General features: G+C 28.9%; 1 protein-coding gene across 1 annotated transcript; it reads left to right on the top strand.

Annotated features, from left to right (window-relative positions):
- Window positions 1-1557: 1557 nt before the first annotated feature.
- Window positions 1558-15956, top strand: LOC122270818 (putative methyltransferase C9orf114 homolog; the record flags this gene model as incomplete). The annotated part of the gene is given in 5 exon segments (XM_043049719.2): window positions 1558-1688; window positions 7093-7162; window positions 10089-10290; window positions 11224-11368; window positions 15736-15956. Coding segments are annotated over 5 exon segments (623 nt in total), but the record flags the coding sequence as incomplete, so codon positions are not given.
- Window positions 15957-18675: the final 2719 nt, after the last annotated feature.

The raw sequence follows: 18675 nt of genomic DNA, 5'->3' as shown, positions 1-18675 counted from the left end.
ATTTATAAAGACATTAATTTTTTGAAATGTGTCATTGATGATTTTACTCAAGAAAATTTACAGGATTTTTGAGTTTTACTCTCAATCACTCCTACAGATAAAGGCTTCAAAAAATTTAAATGTTGGAGTGAATTGATATTAGTTCTTTGGGCACAAAATTAAGATTTGTAATCTAGAAATCCTTTCAAATTTAGTAACTAATGCTTGTTTTTATAGTTCGAAATTTATATTACAACCATTTTTTTATCTGTACCATGAAATTATCAAAAAATTACATTATTTGATGTATGCTAGGGAGAAATAATAACCCAGAGCAATAACAAATAAAATGCTCTGACAAAGACAACTGATTTTTCTAACTTTCTTGAAAATATGTAATTAACGCCAATGTTTTGCTCCATCGTTAAAGTGCTTTGGTTGAAAAATTAAAAATCTTTCTTTATTATCTGAAATAAATATTAACATTGAGTTTCCAATTAAAATAAATCTTTTTTTAAAACTAAGCTGGCTTTATTGCCACATTATCTTCTAAAAAAGGGTAAAAAAAAAAAAATGAAATGAATAAATAAAAATTGATAATTTGTTGACTGTTTGGGAAACTTTCACATAAAATTACTTCAATTAGTTGACATCAATTTCATTTCCAGATTAGAATGTTCTTTAAACATTTCTAGGTTAAAAGTGCTAAATTCTTCTGTTACTTTTTGTATAATGAGAATTAGAAAAATTTTTAGCAACGCATTGCAAAAGGAGTAACTTTTTGTAATGTAGAGTGGTTACTAGTAAATGTTTCTTTGCATGCATTTCATATAACTTTTAGCTGACTTTGTGTTCATAGATAACAAAACTAAGGAATCAATTTTGTTTGATCTGCTTCAAAGGATTCAATTGTTGTTGTCTTGTCTATGGCATTGCTGAATATTTCCAAAAGTTTTGGAGAATGGGTTTTGTGAGTTCTGAACTTGAAGACTGTGTAGGATGTCCTCTGGTGCTGAGCCAAGCTCAAAACGTTCAGCCTGAATAACTTGACAGACATGGGTTATAATCTGGTCTTATCTGAAGAAATCTTAATGTCCTCGAAATGGCCCAAATGTAGTCTTACTGTTGGGAACGAGAGGTTTCTACGACAATCAATATCTAGAATTGAGGGTTTTTTTAAAAATTGCACTTGACAACTGCTTTTGTGTCATCACAAGTGACAGTGGGTGTGGGATCCAAATTTCTGGTTTCTTTAGTAATATCTGTGCAATCATTTCCCATGTTATCAAATTTTATTAAAGCTTACTTGTATAAAAATGTATTTAGATTTTGGTAACTCTTTATTTTCTTTCAAATTTTTAAATAGAGTTGACTTTTTGATCCCTATGATTGTACTCCATTTAAAAGAGCCTTTAATCAGGGTTTTTGCATTTAACATCCTTTCATCTTTACACGCCACTTTATGCCAATTTTGGAAACACTGCCTGAATAAAAGTGCAAATAACCAGTATTTTAGCCTTTATAAAATCTATTTTCTTGTTCTATTAGCATATTATAGTTTTAAATTTTTTTTTATAGGTGAAATACATCCACTTCAACTGCCATCACATTTATCAATTAATGATGAGTCTGAGTATCGTGAAGGGATAGTTTTGAACAAGCCAGTTAAACAAGGCAAAGGATCATACATAAATATAGGTTTGCAAAAGGTATATTGAAACTAAATATTTTGATGTATAGATACACTTTTTTTCCCATCCACTTATGTTTTATTTAGTTATTTAACTGTATCTAGGATATTAAGAATGAGCAAATGCAACTTTATTCAAAAATTTTTTAACTTATATTAATACTTAAATTATGATGTAGAATTCATTAATTATATCAAGGTAAATTGTGAAGTGGCATTAAAAAATCACTTCAATAAACAAATATATAGATTCTTAAATTATATTAATTACAAATGTAATGCTTTTTTTCATAAATTAATTACATTAATAAAACAGACGAGCCAACTCTCCCGCATTTTGTGGGAGTCTCCCGAAATTTGATCCCAACTCTCCCGCCCTCCGGAATTGATTTGAACAACTCCCGAATTTTACTGCTATCGACGGCCAAACTCAAAATTACCTACTTTTTTCGTGAGTGCTGAAGCTTTATTTTTCTTTCGGCATGAATTCCATCCCCTTTTATCGAACTACCATCTGCCTGAAGCGTAGCTGCCCCCCTCTTCAACGTTCCTCCTCTTTAAAACTTCTATTTCACCCGCCCCCTTACACTGGGGGCGGGTGAAATCTTCTTCCTCTCCTTTCGTGTGGAGTTGAATGCGATGACGTCACATGACGATATCGAGTGACGCCCATACAGGAGTGGGGAAACTGGTACACTCAATAGTTGGAATTGACATCGTATCTTGCTGTTTATAATGCATATTTTTCCACGGTTGGCAACAAACTCGTAAACTAGCTACGTGATATCCATTATTCGTTTAGTCTTCGTATATTAAAAAAAAAATTTTTTCAAGGATGTCTACGTCGAAACGGAAGTATGGATCAATTTCAATAAAACATCTACCAATTACTTTAGCAAGACTTAATTGCGAAGAGCTAAATCTGCAACTCTTTTTTTTTTATGCATACAGTAGAGAACCATTTATCCGGTATCTAGATAACCCGGGAGAAAATTTTGCTCGATTCTCCCGCCATTTTGAACTAAAACGATATGAAAAAAAAAAGTGGAAATTGGACTCATCCTTGAAGTTGAGTCGAGGAAAATGTGAGGAAGGGAAGAATTTTTTTCCCTGTTTACCCAGAGAAATGTCATTTCTTCCGCGACCTTTAAGATTTTAGATCTTTATTTTCTCTAGGTCGTCAAACTCAATGCTGATTTCATTTTCTGTTTGATTTACGAGGGGGTGGGGGAAATGCATTGCACATGCATATCAGTGAACAGAAGGTGAAAGAGAAAAATATATTTTATTTATCTATTTGACATCGATTAATAAAAATAAAATATTTTTCTTTTGAATGAATTCAGATTCTTTGGAAGCGCGGTATCATTTGCAAGTTTTTCTTGATGTGGAATCACACCTGCTTTAATTAAAAATCGTGTTTTTATAAAATAAATAAATAAAAGGAGAATTGTTTATTAATTTAAACATACAATTATTTTATGAAGCAGATTGCAGTTTCGTTTTTCTGATTCCACTACATTTGATTTTTTTTTCTTCCTTTTCATGATAAATTTTGCACTCAATAAATTATTTTTATTACTACATCTTATCATTAGGGTGTTTTTTTTTTTTTAATTCCGTTGATCTTGCCTTGTTTCAGGTTTTAATATTTATGCTAGTGCCTTTTTTTAACTATCGTTTCGGTTCGATAATTTTCAAGTGTTGTTTTTATTTAGATTAATAAGTTTTCCTTTTATTTTATCCCCCCTCCCCCGTATAATTAGATATGAAATATATTGCGTTATTTAATCATTGCTTTTGTTTATTAGTTGATTTAGGAATTTTAATTATTTTTTAAACTTGTTTTTCTTGACTAAACTTGCACATTTTTTTATTCTTTTAAATGTAATTTTTCTACAATTTTTTCCTTTTTTGATTTAGGAGTGCTTTACTTTTTTCTCTTACTTTAAAATGTGTTTACACTTTTTCCTTGTAATATGGATTCGATAAAACATTGATTAACGACACTTTTTGGTCGATCCAGAAAACAGGGAAATTAAGACATCCGGGATAGAGATGGTCCCGAGCGTCCTGGATAATTGGTTCTTTATTGTACAGACATTAGTATTATGATACATTAGTATTGAATTGGTTTTTTAAAATAAAATAGTTCTTCAATTTGTTTATTTTTTAGGAGTTTTTGTGCATTTTTATTACAGTGTCAAGGGTTTTTGAATAATGTTTTATTAAGGAAATGGTATTTATTTTTTAAATAAAGAGTATCTACCTAATATAGTTTAGTGTTGCTAAATCTGTGTTTAATTTTTTTTATTTCCATTTAATATTTTTCCACGAATCTATTAGTGTGTAAAATTTCTTGCATTCTTATATTTAATAAATTTTTTACTTAAAATTCCTTAGAAGTGTCAAATGTTGCATACTGTGCACCTTTTTTTTACCCCTCCTGAATTCTTGTTAGGGAAACTCTTGAATGTTAATTTTGCTAGGTTGGCACGTCTGATAAAAGCTGCAGAGGAAATTCGTGAATGACTAGAGTGTAGAATTAATAAATTATGTGCTTATTAATGATGATGTGTAATCCTTAAATTATTTATTGCTTGGTTATGCTATTCAGCTTAAAAAATATATTACTAATGTAAAAATTTTGAAATTTTGGTAATGGCTTCACATAAACCACATTTTTGTCCTCAAAATCATACACTAACAAAAGAGTTAAATCTTCAATTTTATTTTATGATTATTGTAATATTCTTACAAATTTTATTTAACATTTCATTTCTCACTTAAAAACAAACCTTATGAATCTCTTTTGATTATCTGACAAGTTTGAATTCCTGATCCATTGGAGGTTAGATTAACTGAGTCCTACTATACTGCAAAATTACTCATCTCATTAACTGGGATGTGTATTTCTAATCTATACATAATAATAAACGCGGCTGTGTGTGTGTGTGTGTGTCTGTAATCACAATATATCGCCCCAGAAGCCTCGCCCGGGCACGAAACTCGGCCCATAATTGTGTTTTGACATAATGAAGAAGTATTTTTTTTCTTTTTCAAAAATTTTGATTAGTTATTTAGTTATCAGTCATTTTGTAAGTCTATGCTTTTCGTCTGCTTTTTCGTCTTCAAAGAGCCATATTCAAAAAACTATTAAAAAATGCATATACTTTTCCCCACTCTTATAAATGTATGCTAATGCGAACCTTACAATTGAAATATTAATTTTCGACAACTTAAACCAATAATATACGAAGGAATTAATAATTTAATTGTAAAGTTCGCATTAGTTTACATTTATTAAAGTGGAGAAAAGTTTAACTTTTGTATTAAAAATGTGGCAACATATTCGATACGTAAATAGAACGCTTCGCTTTGATATATTTGTCGCTGTTCATAATTGTTATAATAAGTTTTTCTTCTTCTTTCCACGCTCTTTTTTTTTTTTTCTTAAGCGAAGACGATAATTTTTATAGCGATATTGTAGTACTTTGTACAACTAAAAATTCTTTTCACAACACTTTAAAAATATTTACTTTATTTTCTTTATATATACAGAGAACAGTCGGCAAAGAATTCGATTAGGTTGAAAAACATTTCGCTAAAAAGGAACGAATTCCAAAAGAAAAAATAAACAACTTAAAGAATAAAAATGCTGATGCCAGCCAATTTTTTGAAAGTTAACTTAGAAATAACAAACCAAACGATGTTAAATAACAAACCAAACGATGTTAACAAAATGACGTAGAAAGCGCAACTAGATCAAAATTATACAAGCACAACTAGATCAAATTATAATACCTGAGTGCTTGACGTAACAGATATAGAAATAGAATTTGATACCATAAAAAATTATATAGAAATAGAAATTGATACCATAAAAAATTTATTCGTTTTCGTGTTCTTTTCATGTATTTAGCATTTTAGTTTTTTTTTTCTTAAGCGTTGTAGCTATATAATTTCAAACATCCTCAAGAGCTATAACACATCTGCAGCAGAACTGGATATGAAGACAAAATTGCTGGACAGGAACACTTTAATTGTCCACTAATCTTCAGATTTCCTGCCATGTTTTAAAAAACTTTATTTGTGAAAACCTTCAGCGTGGCGGACAGCTGGCCGCTTTAGGCGGCTAGTTATAAATATAATAGCACTAAATGTTTGTTAGTTAGACATTAACCTAAGCAAAATTTTATTTGAAGAATAAATGAATTTAATGTAATTTTAGAAATACTTTCCAAGTTCCATATGGAAGCTAAATTTTTTTATGACATTGTAATGAAATTATCAACAGATCAAATCTAAACACTTATAATTTTTACAATTTTTATGGTATAAGATTGTCCTTAAATCTTTTATGGTCGAATATGTGTAAAGATCATTGGACAGAAAATATAATTTTTAAAATGGTAAATATTAAATGAAGTAATTTATAAAATAAAATATCATTTTTAAAAAATTTAGACCGTAATTGTGAAAAAATGCATTTGAAATTATAGCTTTCAAAACTTACTTCTCATATATAGTCATAATTTTCTGTTTATTAAGTACTTTGTACTCATTGTACCATTATTGTTTAAATTTTAGTTGTGTTTGGGAAAAATAAAACTGAAAAGATAGTTTAACAGTGCAAGTGAACGAAACTGTGACTTCCCCATTTTATGAGTGTATTAATGAACCCTTATATTCTTATTAAAAAAAGTCTTGTCTTAAAAATAATTTTATTTTCAATTTCAACTTGGATTTGCTATTAGTGTTAAGCAATTTGAAAAACTCTTTAGCAGTTGCTTTACTTTTAATAAACTTATTATATATAAGAGAAGTTTCAATCGCTTAATATTTTTTATAAGTTGCTTTTTCACATCACATAAGTAGGCTTTTAATTTGGAAGATGCGTTTATATTAATTATACATTTTATTAATTTTTCTTCATACGTTTATATGAATTTTTCTGTAAAAAATAAGGTTTTTATGTGTTTGCATTTTGTGAAAAGAATAGAAAATAACATTTGCCTGTCTTAAAATTTATAATTACAGGAATCTGTCTAGGTTTTTCTGAGAGGTACCTGTTTTGTGAAAATTTAGACATAATTTGTGAAACATTATGTTAAAAAATCAACACAAATATATGGATTTATCGTTTCTTAAGGGATACACAAATAAAATATTCAGAAAAATTATTTTGTGAAACTACCGTTTTTCCTAAAGTTGAATTTGTGAAGGTACTGCTAAACGGTAGTAAATTCGGCCTGGACGGATCCCTGAGTTATATTATTTGCTTTTTGTCTTCTGCAATTATTGCTTTCAAACTGTAACCCTGAGGCCGATTATTTTGTTTTTATAGTATTGTCTCGTGAAATTTTTTTTTTTTTAAATTTTCATTACATTTTATTTTAACCATTCTTAATTCTATTTAACAGCCAGCTGTAATAGACAAAATTTTGAAGGAAAATGTTCGAGTCACAGTCAAACTAGATAAAGAACAGTTTTGTAAGTTCATCCAGTTTATGTTTTTAAATTTTTAGCTGTTGCATTGTTAAAAGCAATTTTGATTGTATAAATATATTATGTAATTTGTCTGTTTTTTCTTATCTATGCAATGCTATTATTTAATTTGTTCAAAAAATTTTACATAAATTACATTTATTTCTTGCCGATGTCTGTCACAACAAGTGGACCAGAATGACAGGTTTCCCCATGATAAGTGCTTTAAGCAAATGGTTAGTCAAAATTTTGATTCTAAGAACAAATCTTAGTTCAAATGTTTTTATGTAACTCTAAGTTGTGATAATATAGAGTTTCAGTAATAGCAGCTGTCCTATAGATTGTATATTCCTTATGATGTCGGGTGGTGTACCATCATGAGCTCACAAAATCTTTGTTAGTGGATCATTAGGTAATCCTTTTTAAAGAATGGAATACAATTCCAAGTATTCATTTTTATAAATTTTGTATTATTTTCAATGGCTGGACTAAGGGCCCATGAATCATAAAAATACTTCTCAGTCTTAATGCCTACAATTTTATCCAACTATAGTGTAGTTCCAAATTGACACTTATTGGCATGGGGAGAGATCTGATATTGGTGAGATATCAAGAAATAATAGTGCCAAAAATAAAGCTAAAATTACATTTTTAAAATCTGACTTACTATTTAATCACTAAAAATACTGTTAGAATTTGTTATCAGCTCGTAATGGAAACATTTTTGTGCTTAAAAATGAACAGCTTAAGGAAAGTAAGATTAAAACCAATTTTGATATTTATTTTGTTACAACATGGAATTATAATTAGTTATGCATTTGTACTGCATAAAAAGTTATATGTTACATTATTGATGAAAGGAAGGAATAGAAGTATTTATATTGTCTTTATAAAATTAGATAAAAATTAAGTAGTTAATTTAAAATAATTAGAATGGGAGAATTTAACTAGAATTTAAAATAATAAGAATAATTAAAAATAATTATAAATCTATGAAATAAAGATAATTTAAAAACTAGAAAATATGTAATAACTATAAGAAATCACATTCCCTAATTTTTGAAAGACAAAGACAAAAGCACCATGTAATTGTCCCTTTGTTTTAAGTAGAACTGCTATCCTAAAATTTTCCTCTTTGCTTTGATAATTATTTTAATATGTTAAATAAGTTGCTTTTATTCTTTCAAAAATAATGCCACATTTTATCGAAATTTAATGAACAGTAAAAACAGGACTCATTTTCTTACAATTCTCTTAAAATTAGTTTAACTGTTATATTATATGGTTTGATATTTTTTCATTTTATTGATGATGTTATTTATTTTTGAATAATACTGTGCCTAAAATTTTATACTTTAAAATTACTTACAATGCTAATGTTTAGATATAGTTTTGATATTTAACTAAACTTATTGGTGCAATTTAGTAAATGTTTATATTGTCATTTTAAATAATGCTTCATTCTAAGGGCGAACCAGGTCTAGGAGATAGGCGTGTAACTTTTTTGTGGAATTTAGCGTATCCCAAGATTATTGTTTCGCGGACTTCTACAAATCTAAAATAATAATGCGATGAAATTTTCACCACAATCTAAAATTTAAAGTAAGGGTTAAGATTTAGGAGCTCTGCAATCTAACTTCGGCTAAATCATGTTAACGAGACATTTTAATACACGTGATTCTTCCGCAAAAGTTTTTTTTGTTAGATTTTTACTGTTTTTAATATTTAAAACATGTCAGAATCTTAACTTAAATTGGTTGTGCATATTTTTCTATGTAAATCTAATATAGTGTCTTTTTGGGATTTCTGTTTTTTTTTTATTTATTTTTTTTATCCTTCATTAAAACTGTCCAAAATTGTGACGTGTCACATTACTGTCAACATTGTTAAAATTTAAGTGATATTAGGCATGAGTGTTAAAAAAAGATTCCATTTCTGTGCCAAATATTGTAAAACTGTAAGATCCTAACTGGATTAGTTTTAAATATTTCTTTTATTAAATGTAACATTGTATCTTTTTTGTTGTCATCACTGTTTCTTTTTTTTTTTTTTTTCCTTCTTTTAAACATGATCTCTAGCATAAAGTTCTGCTTTGATTTGCAACATCATTGGAAAATTAAAAGGTGTATCCTTAGGGCCCATCGTTGGATATTTTTATTTTCTAATTTTTGTCTTCAAGACGGAAATAAATCTGTGGCGCCCGCCATTGTGCCACATTAATTCTGCTACCATGATTATCTATTGAAAAATGTCACGAATCAAAACCGAGCCAATTATGTTAACATGTTTTTTTAAAAAATGGCTATATACAGTGTTATATAATGCTTACTCTCTTAATATTCTTTATTTATGTTTTTTTTTTTGCATTGCTTGTTAGTTTTTTAGGGTTGCCAACTTTTTACACTTTTTGTAAACATTTATTCTTTTATCAGCTATGTTTAAGTTTTAATGTATTATTTTGTATTGGTTTAAACTTATTTTCTACTCCACTACATATAAATGATTTAAAAGTTCATATGCAGCGTCACTTTGTCTCAAGTCTTTCGTGATGAAGCTTTTAAAATGCTGGCAACATTACCGAAAATTCTGAAAATATTTGTTTTTAAATGCCTGATACTCTATAAATTATTTTGCTAAACGTGTAGGCCTGGTTTTGTATACTAAGACATTCAAATATTTTTATGTTTTTAAAATTTGATGCATTTATCTTTTAGATTTATCTATGATATTTAAAAATCTAACAGATAAATATATTAATAATATGTTAGTAATTCTATCTATAAAAAACTTTATTATTAGTTAAATATTCATAAAAGCATTTGTTTACAAGTCAAAAAATGTTATAATATTTTAAAATCTTTTTTCAATTCTCCTTTCTAAATTCTTTTAATAAAGTTTTTTAAATTCTTTTTCCAATACCTCTTTTTTGCAGCAAAGAAGCATTTTAAAGGTAAAGCCGTTTCTCCTACTGCACCTCTTAAGAATGACAACATTTACTGGGGCTACAGCGTACGACTTGCGAAAAGTTTCAATGCAATATTTTCAGAAAGTCCGTATGCAGAAGGATATGATGTCACTGTTGGAACTTCAGATAAAGGTCGAAATGTAGATCATGTAAAAATTCCCAAATTTAAGTAAGTGCTCTATCATGATTTTATTAAGATGTATCTTTGTATTTTAATATGCTATTAATTAAATACCGAGTTTGTAATACACAAATCGAACAATATGTGTCGAACAATGTGTGAAAAACTTATGCTTTGTCTCTTTTATTTGATTTAAAATAAATAAACTGCAAGATTTTTAAATGACATAAGAATCATGTATTATAGAAATTCTCGATATTAGTAAGCATTTTGTGCTTTTTATAAAATGTATAGTGTTATAATTGATTGCTAAATCTGAATAATGACAATTTGAAACAATTTACACGAATCATATGACTAAACGTGAAATTAGTGAATATATTTATATAAGAATCATATTTTATTTAATATAATAATTTCTTTCTTTCTTTTTTTTTTTTAAAATTCGTTTTTAATGCTTTGTCTACTATTTGGAAAGCATCTTTCTAAAGTTTTGCATCACCACCTTTCTAAAATCAGAGTGGTATGTCTGTTATCAATAATATATTCTGGCTGTGTCTTTTTAAAAGTTTTAGCAAATATTAATGATACAATAAATATGTAATCTGCCTTATAAAGTAGCTTCATAGGTTGCACTATTATTACTGTTTTATTAATTGAAATAATTTTATATGGAGAAATTAGTTTACTTTCTAGACTTGAATAAGAAAAATTGTCTGAGTGAGATTTTTCATAAATCTTTTTAAAATTTGTGTAATTTCTGAAGTCCTTAAAGTTGCAATTTCTTCCTTGAAAAGTTTTTAAAAAGTCCTTCTATTTATATTCAAAATAAAGCTAAGTAGGCTTTTAAACATATATATGATAAACCACTTCTACTATATTCCTACATTAGTCTATTTATATATATGTGTTTATATTTTCCACTTTTTACTGTCATATATCACTTGTTGATATTGTTTTTTTTTTACATTTATATTTCAGTCACTTGCTAATTGTATTTGGAGGTTTGAAGGGTATTGAAGCATGTCTTGAAGATGAGGCTGTGGAAGTCGATGATCCTAAAGAGTTGTTTGATTATTACCTCAATGTGTGTCCCATTCAAGGAACAAAAACAATCAGAACTGAAGTAAGATTTTGTTTTTAATTATTAATATAAATCTTCTATGTATACAGTGGTGGTCTCATGTTTTTCAACTTTGTGTGCTTATAGAATATATTAATTTTCACTTAAATACAAACGTTTATATATCAAATTGAAGGTAATTTAATGTAGAATTTAATAATAAATACAGTATTACAATATCTGTATTGCAAAAAAAGCTATGCAACTAATAGTAAGACCTATCTTGGATTTGCATTTTTTTAAAGTGATACTTACACAATCAATACTTAGTAGGATAACCCTTATTTTTTAAGACAGCTTCACAGCGTCTTTTCATCGAGTGAACGAGTGTTTGGAGTTCATCTTTCGTAATCACATGGTGCCAAGAATCAATTATAGCTTCAATAAGTTGTCTTTTATTGGTTGGACGTTTTCTTCGTACAAGCATTTTCAAACGTCGCCACAAATTTTCAATTGGATTGAGATCAGGGCTGTTTCCTGGTCATGGTAATATATCTATGCGTTTATTTTGAAACCATGCTTTGAATACTTTTGCTGTGTGGCATGGAGCTGAATCCTGCTGAAAAATAAATGGTACGTTGCTGGGGAAGAGATCCCTGATGGAAGGAGTCAATTTTGGTTTCAGGGCAGTTTCGATGTATTTTTTGGCATTCAGGATGCCATCCATCACTTGGATTCAACCCACACCATTTGCAGACATACATGCCCAAATCATGGCATTTGTTGGGGTTTTTTTGTAGTTGCTTCAATGCAATCAGGATGAAGTGCTTCACCTACTCTATGTCTCACATAATTTCTACCATCACTACCAAAGAGCAATATTTGACTGTCATCACTACAGATTACTTGCTTCCATTGATTTTCTGACCATTTAATGTGTTCTTTTGCCCACTTAACTCGTTTTTTGGGTTGCTTTTGATTTAAGTATGGTTTTTTCCTTGGAATTCTTGCTTGTAGTCCAAATCCTGATAACCTTCTTCTTATTGTTCTTGAACTTACTGCAATACCCGCTGCATCCATTTCACATCTAATCGCATCTGATGAAATTTTTCTATCTTGAAGGCATAGCCATTTAATTTTTCTATCAGCAGTAGCACTTGTGCATTTTTTTGGCCTAATTTGGCTTTATTTTCCACTGATTTCGTTTTTTCATAATGTAAACAGAACTTTCGTACACCAGAACAAGTCACTGAACCACCAACTTGTCTTGCAATTTCAGCATAAGAGAGGCCATTTTCTCTCAATATGACAATTCGGCTTCTTTTTGTAGATGTCCAATTAGTTCTTCTTGTTGATGACATTGTTTAAAATTAGTTTTTAAATATTCAAAAACAGCAATACTCTATTTAATTGTACTAGTATGCATCATTCCGCCAAATATTTCCACAACAATAACTCTTTTACCATCCAAATAACCTTAACTACAGTTACAGACATTTGATTGGTCCTAAGAACGGTGTTTGTGATTGGCTAGTACGCTTTTATTACAAAACACGTCCTTATTCAAAACGATTTGTGTTTGTTTGTTCTACTAAAATGAGCATAACTTTTTTTGTTACACAGATATTTTAATTCTGTTTTGTTATTAAATTCTACATTGAATTACCTTCAATTTGATATATAAACGTTTGTATTTAAGTGAAAATTAATATATTCTACAAACGCACAAAGTTGAAAAACATGAAACTTTCAAAAAATGTCCACACTTTTGGCCACCACTGTAGTTATATAGAAAAATCGTAATATCTGATTGATGTGTAATTCCTCTCCCTCCAAAAAAAATTAAATGTCTTTCGTAGAAATATTTTGTTTATTTTCTTTATTTCAGAAGTATATTTTACTCTGGTCCTTCAATAGTTGTAATTTGTTTGAAACTTTATTCAAACCATTGAAAAAAGTGTTAAATTTGTTACACATATTTTTTTTTTAAAAAAGAAATAAATAATTATAATAAATATAATACAATAGTCAACTTTAAAATGATTTATGGATTGTAATAAATAAAAAAAGTTATTTAAATCAAGGGCTATGTGCAGTAGCAAGAACAGAAAGATTGGAGATTTTGTTCTTTCACAAAACATTCAACAGGTTTATTTTTGTAAGTTCTGTACAATCTCTGTTGGAAAGGCCAGGATAGTCTGTTTAGTAGGGCACTGGGCCCATGTCAAAGTGATCGTGGGTTCGATCTCCGCCGGTCGAAGACTCCCCATGTAGTAAATGGTGATAGTTTCTTGTTAAATCTGCCTAGTCACAAAGTCCTCCATGTTCCCATAACAAATCATACCTCTGGGGGAACTGATCCAAAAGTTTCCTTGTCTTCTGGATTGGCTCAAAATTACAAGACTACGTAGTTGAACATTAGTGGTCGTAAACTCAAAATTTTTAAGAAATCTCTGTCAGAAACTGAGTTTGTTCTGAAGTAGCTGAAATGTATGTGAATATGCAAAATTTCTCTTGTAGTTTCTTTATTCTTTTTTGATTGAATTGTGTGAACAACTTAAATCAGATGTTATACACAAGAAAATATTTTTTCTTAAGATTTTGAGTCTTATTTTCATTATATAAAATCAAATCTGTTCGAAAATATTTAAATTAGGAAAAATAATTAGGTTGTCTTCAATTTCCACTACATATTTAGAATAAATTTAAATTATTTTCTAATGAATTAGAAAAGATTCTTAAATTAACTGAGACTATTTGCATTTTAAAGCTAACATTTAATTTTGTTTAATTCGCATGGAAACGTGGACTGGACTTATAAAACTAGACTTAAGAAACTGCTGATTCTTGGAATCGGAAACTTCTAAATTTCTTTTTCAATATTTAGCTATAAGCGATTTTCTATTTAAAATAAATCTCTACGTTAAAGATATACATAGAGTTAAGTAATTTTTGTTTGGGAGAAATATTGCTTTCAGTAATTGATTCAGAAATAATTCAGTATTAAACTAATACCAATATTTTTTTTTTGTTATTGTTTGTTAAAGTTCAAAATCAGGTGCTCTTTAGCGGGATGAGTTATAAAGAAAAAATTCATACAGTTTCGATTTATTAGAATTTTTAAGACAAGATGCTACAAAACTGATAAATTTGAAAAAAAGGGGTTTTGAATATTTTTCAAATCATCTATGAAGGCTACTGTTTGTATATTTCAAACTAAATGAAATCGGAAAAAAATTAAATAGCCATACAAAAACAGAAAAAAATTTCACATAATTTTAACATGAGGGTTTTTATGCTATGATAAACTTGTTGAATGCAGCAAATTTTAATAACATTGAACAAAAACTAATGGATTAAAAAAAAAGAAAAAAGCAGGATGATTCATAATGCTTAAATAATAGTAAAGCCTGTATTCTATTTACCTGGGAAAAGACTGAATTTTACATGACATCATTAAGCAACATTCTAATTCAACTTTTTTACATTAATTCTTTTAATACACTTATAAATGAACCATTTTTTAAAATTTAAATAAGGATATTATTTGGCCTACTGAGTACTTAGCTAGATTGGCCGACAACTAAATATTTGGTGCATTATTTCTAGCTGTAAAATATAAAAACGTGTTTTTCTAATCAAGTTTTCAAAAAGTTGTGGTGGCTCAGGGGGTAGATCGATTGCCTTTGAAAAAGGTGAACCTTGTTCTAATCCCAGCAATGGCTGGTTGATACAAATTCCGTACCTGGCTGTACCAACCACAGTGCTCACGTAAAATATCCTCAGTCGTAGAAGGATCATGGGTTGGGGACCCCTTACTGTCAGGCTAACGGTCAGAGATTTTCGTGGTTTTCCTTTCCATGTAATGCAAATGTGGGTTAATTGCATCAAAAAGTTCTCCACGTAAGCAATATTTGATCCAGGTGTTCCCATGTTCCCAGGATTGGGTTTAAAATAACAAGGCTACGAAGTTGAAGTTGAACATTAGTAGTCTTAAACCCAAAAAATTAGTTCAGCTGTTCAAGGACGGTTATGAAATATAATAACATTTTTAATGTTTTTTTCTTCCCTTTTCCCTAAACTTCTTTCTTTATAATTTTTTCCCCTATACATTTTTTTATTGATTTTATAGAGGAGCCTACTAAGAGTTTTGACAAATTATTGACAAAAAATGACAAGTCCAAACACCCAGACATTTTTTATATATGTTACAGGAGCTTGCTAAGAATCTCGACGAATTGTTGTTTAGAACATAAACAATATAACCTTTTGTGTTAATATAAGGTTGTTGAAAAAAAATATAATGAATAAAAATATAACAGTATCTGAAAAAAAAAACTACTTTTTGGTTATCATAAATTCATTATTTATAATTTTTTATCATGTATATTTATTTTATAATATTATATGTTTATAAATATTTTTCTCAGGAGGCTATTTTAGCAACTTTGGCTACCTTAAGACCTAGAATTTATGAATTACAAGGCATTCTGAATGATACTTAGCATCAAGATCTTAGTTGTACAAGCTCATTTAGATGTGAATGAAATTCAATGTAAATATTTATCATAAATATGACGTATCATATTAATGTACAAATATGAATAATTTCACTATGTGTTAATAAATTCAATATTTGTTCTGGTTTTAATTATTTATTGCTATCTTTACTTTTTCTTCTTGCATGAACTTAGTAAATTAATATGTAATTTAAAAGTTCCATTAATACATGTAAAATTTAAAAAAAAAAAAATTACATTTTAATAATAAGGATCCAAATATTTCTTCTTTTTTTTTTAAAGTTAATATTTTAAATCCTCTTGTCTTAATCATATCAAATTTTATATAATTTAAAATATATAATTTTATATAATTTGTTTATACTGCATTTTTTATTTAATTTAGTGCTCTTTAAATTTTGTCCAAAATTAAAATGAAACAAATATTAGCATGTTTTATCCAAAAAAAATCCAAAAACATACGTTTTGCTTTTTGAAGATTAATATTATGAATGAAATAATTGAGTCTAGTAAATGGTAAACATTAAATAGTCTTTTCCTTTTGTGAGTGAAAAGAGTCAAGAGGAAATAATTTAATTTATATTTTCCTTTACTCCAATAAATGTTTTTTACATGCAATGTCATTAAATACTTTCAATGAGATCAAAAGTCATTTTTTTACATGACTGTCCTGTAAAAAGTGACGTATGCGCACAGAGTTCATATACTCCCGAGAAACTCCTTGGAAATAAATAAGTCTTTAAGGAGCACTTGGAATTTTTTATTATTTCTATCGAATATGGTTTCCACTGTTAGATGAACAAAAAATTTTAATACCACGGGAGCGAAATTCGGAGTTTTGTGTGATTAGGCAGCCTTTCACGACAGTGCAAATAGTACATGTATGTTTTTTATCATATGCGTATGAATACTAAGTCTCAAAGGAGTACTTGGAAGTAGTACTTACATGCTGCGTAGCATTTTTAAAAAGTGCTTAAAGGTAAAGCCCTTAGGTGCCTTTAAAAGCCCTTAGGTGCTTTTAAAAAGTACTTAATTTTCCCTTTTTGAAAATTCATTACCATGTCGGTTTTCGCCATGTATTATGCAAAAGCGTGCTTTTCACGTTGTTCTATTCAAAGTTTTTACAATTCATTTAACCACAATCCATTTCGGCCCATAACGTATTAAAGCGCCAATCATTTTACATTACTTTATCATGATCATGTAAAGTCTTTGAAAATTATTTTGCGTGTTTTAATGTACATAGTGCTTGAAAATATTTTTTGGGTGCTTAAAAAGTACTTAAAAGGTGCTTATTTTTTGTTGAAAGATTTAGCTACGCACCCTGATTTAGATTTACAAAATATCGCTCAGAAACTCAGATTATTGTGATTCTAAGTTTTTGTAACTAATAAGGAATTGATAATACTCAGCTTTTTTATTATGTTATGTTTACTTTTGATTTTTTTTTTATTATTTTGGTTTCCACTGATATAAGAACGTAAAATTTTAATATCATGGAAGCGAAATCCGGAGTTTTTGCGAATAAGGCAGCCTTTCACCACAGTGCGAAAAATACGCATCTGTTTTCTCCTTGCCTTTACGTAAAATGATTTCTACCGCCAGAAAATCACGCCCTTAATTTCAAAATGCGCACAAGTCATGCCTATTGAAAAATTTGAGGTGGAATGTCACGAGTATAGCCAACAACTTTTAGAAAAAGGAAGGCCTTTTCACGGATCTATTTAGTTTTACGGCGTAATTAACCTAAACTGCGCAGAGGAGTTAAATACGAAATGTGTCACTACTTTCGAGCTACTAAACTGCGCAATGAAGAAAAAATATGAAAGAAGATGTCACTGCTTTTGGACTACTAAAGGATAGGATTTCTCATTTATGGTAACCCGTGCATAGGCCTTCTCTTATCTGGGCTGTGTTGCTAAAGCGGGTCACAAAGTGATTATTTAATTCGCGAATTGTAAAAATATTATACCAAAAACTGTGTGCTAACACCTAACAATAATTTAAAAAGCAACCGACAAAACCACTTGTACTACAAAATCGGCTGCTTCAAAAAGTGATTCTTCAAGTGCGGGATTCGAAATTCCCCCTACAAAACAATTTAAGTATTTAAAAAATTAAGATTTTTTTAAACAGTGAAAAAAATTCCGTGACGAAACAATTCTCCAAATGGCGATCGATAAAGGCACGTAGATTTACGGTTAAATCTCCATCATTAGAACGAGTAAAAAAATAATACTCGATTCGAATTTCGTGGGACGAAATAATGTATTGTGGATGGTGTTTTCAATATAAATGTAAACAATGACAATCTCGAGCTCAATACCTGCTCTAGTTCCGGTTAGAAAGTTCGCAACTGCTTACTCTTATTCAGCGAGGTGATATTTTCAAACGGATAATTTTGTTTTCAATAAAAAAAAATAAACTAGATAATTTCTGAGCTCAACTCTGCCGTATTTCATAAGATATTAATATTATTTAGTAATTTTGGTGAGTTTGAAGTGAAAATTTGTTTTAGTTATTTATAGGTATATTGTTAAAAAAGGTGACATGGTATTTTTATTATTGTTTGTTCTTGTTGCAAGCTGTGCACCATCTTATGTTAGTGTTATCACCTTTATCATTGTAAACACAAGTAATAAGTAATCAAATACCACGTTTGCAAAAATCTCAGAACACAATGATCACGTTGAGAGCCAAATAGTTTAAAATACAACGGAAACAGTAACTCGGAAGTATAGGCGGTTTTTGAGCTTGCAGCGTTCCCTTGTGTAGAAAAACACTATCCTTAACGTAGACACTTGAAAACCTGTACTAATAACTTTCGAAAAAACGACTGACAAACCACGT

Source organism: Parasteatoda tepidariorum, chromosome 6 (genome assembly GCF_043381705.1).
Source record: "Parasteatoda tepidariorum isolate YZ-2023 chromosome 6, CAS_Ptep_4.0, whole genome shotgun sequence".
NCBI lineage: Eukaryota > Metazoa > Arthropoda > Arachnida > Araneae > Theridiidae > Parasteatoda > Parasteatoda tepidariorum.
This window is presented reverse-complemented; position numbering and strand designations above follow the sequence as displayed.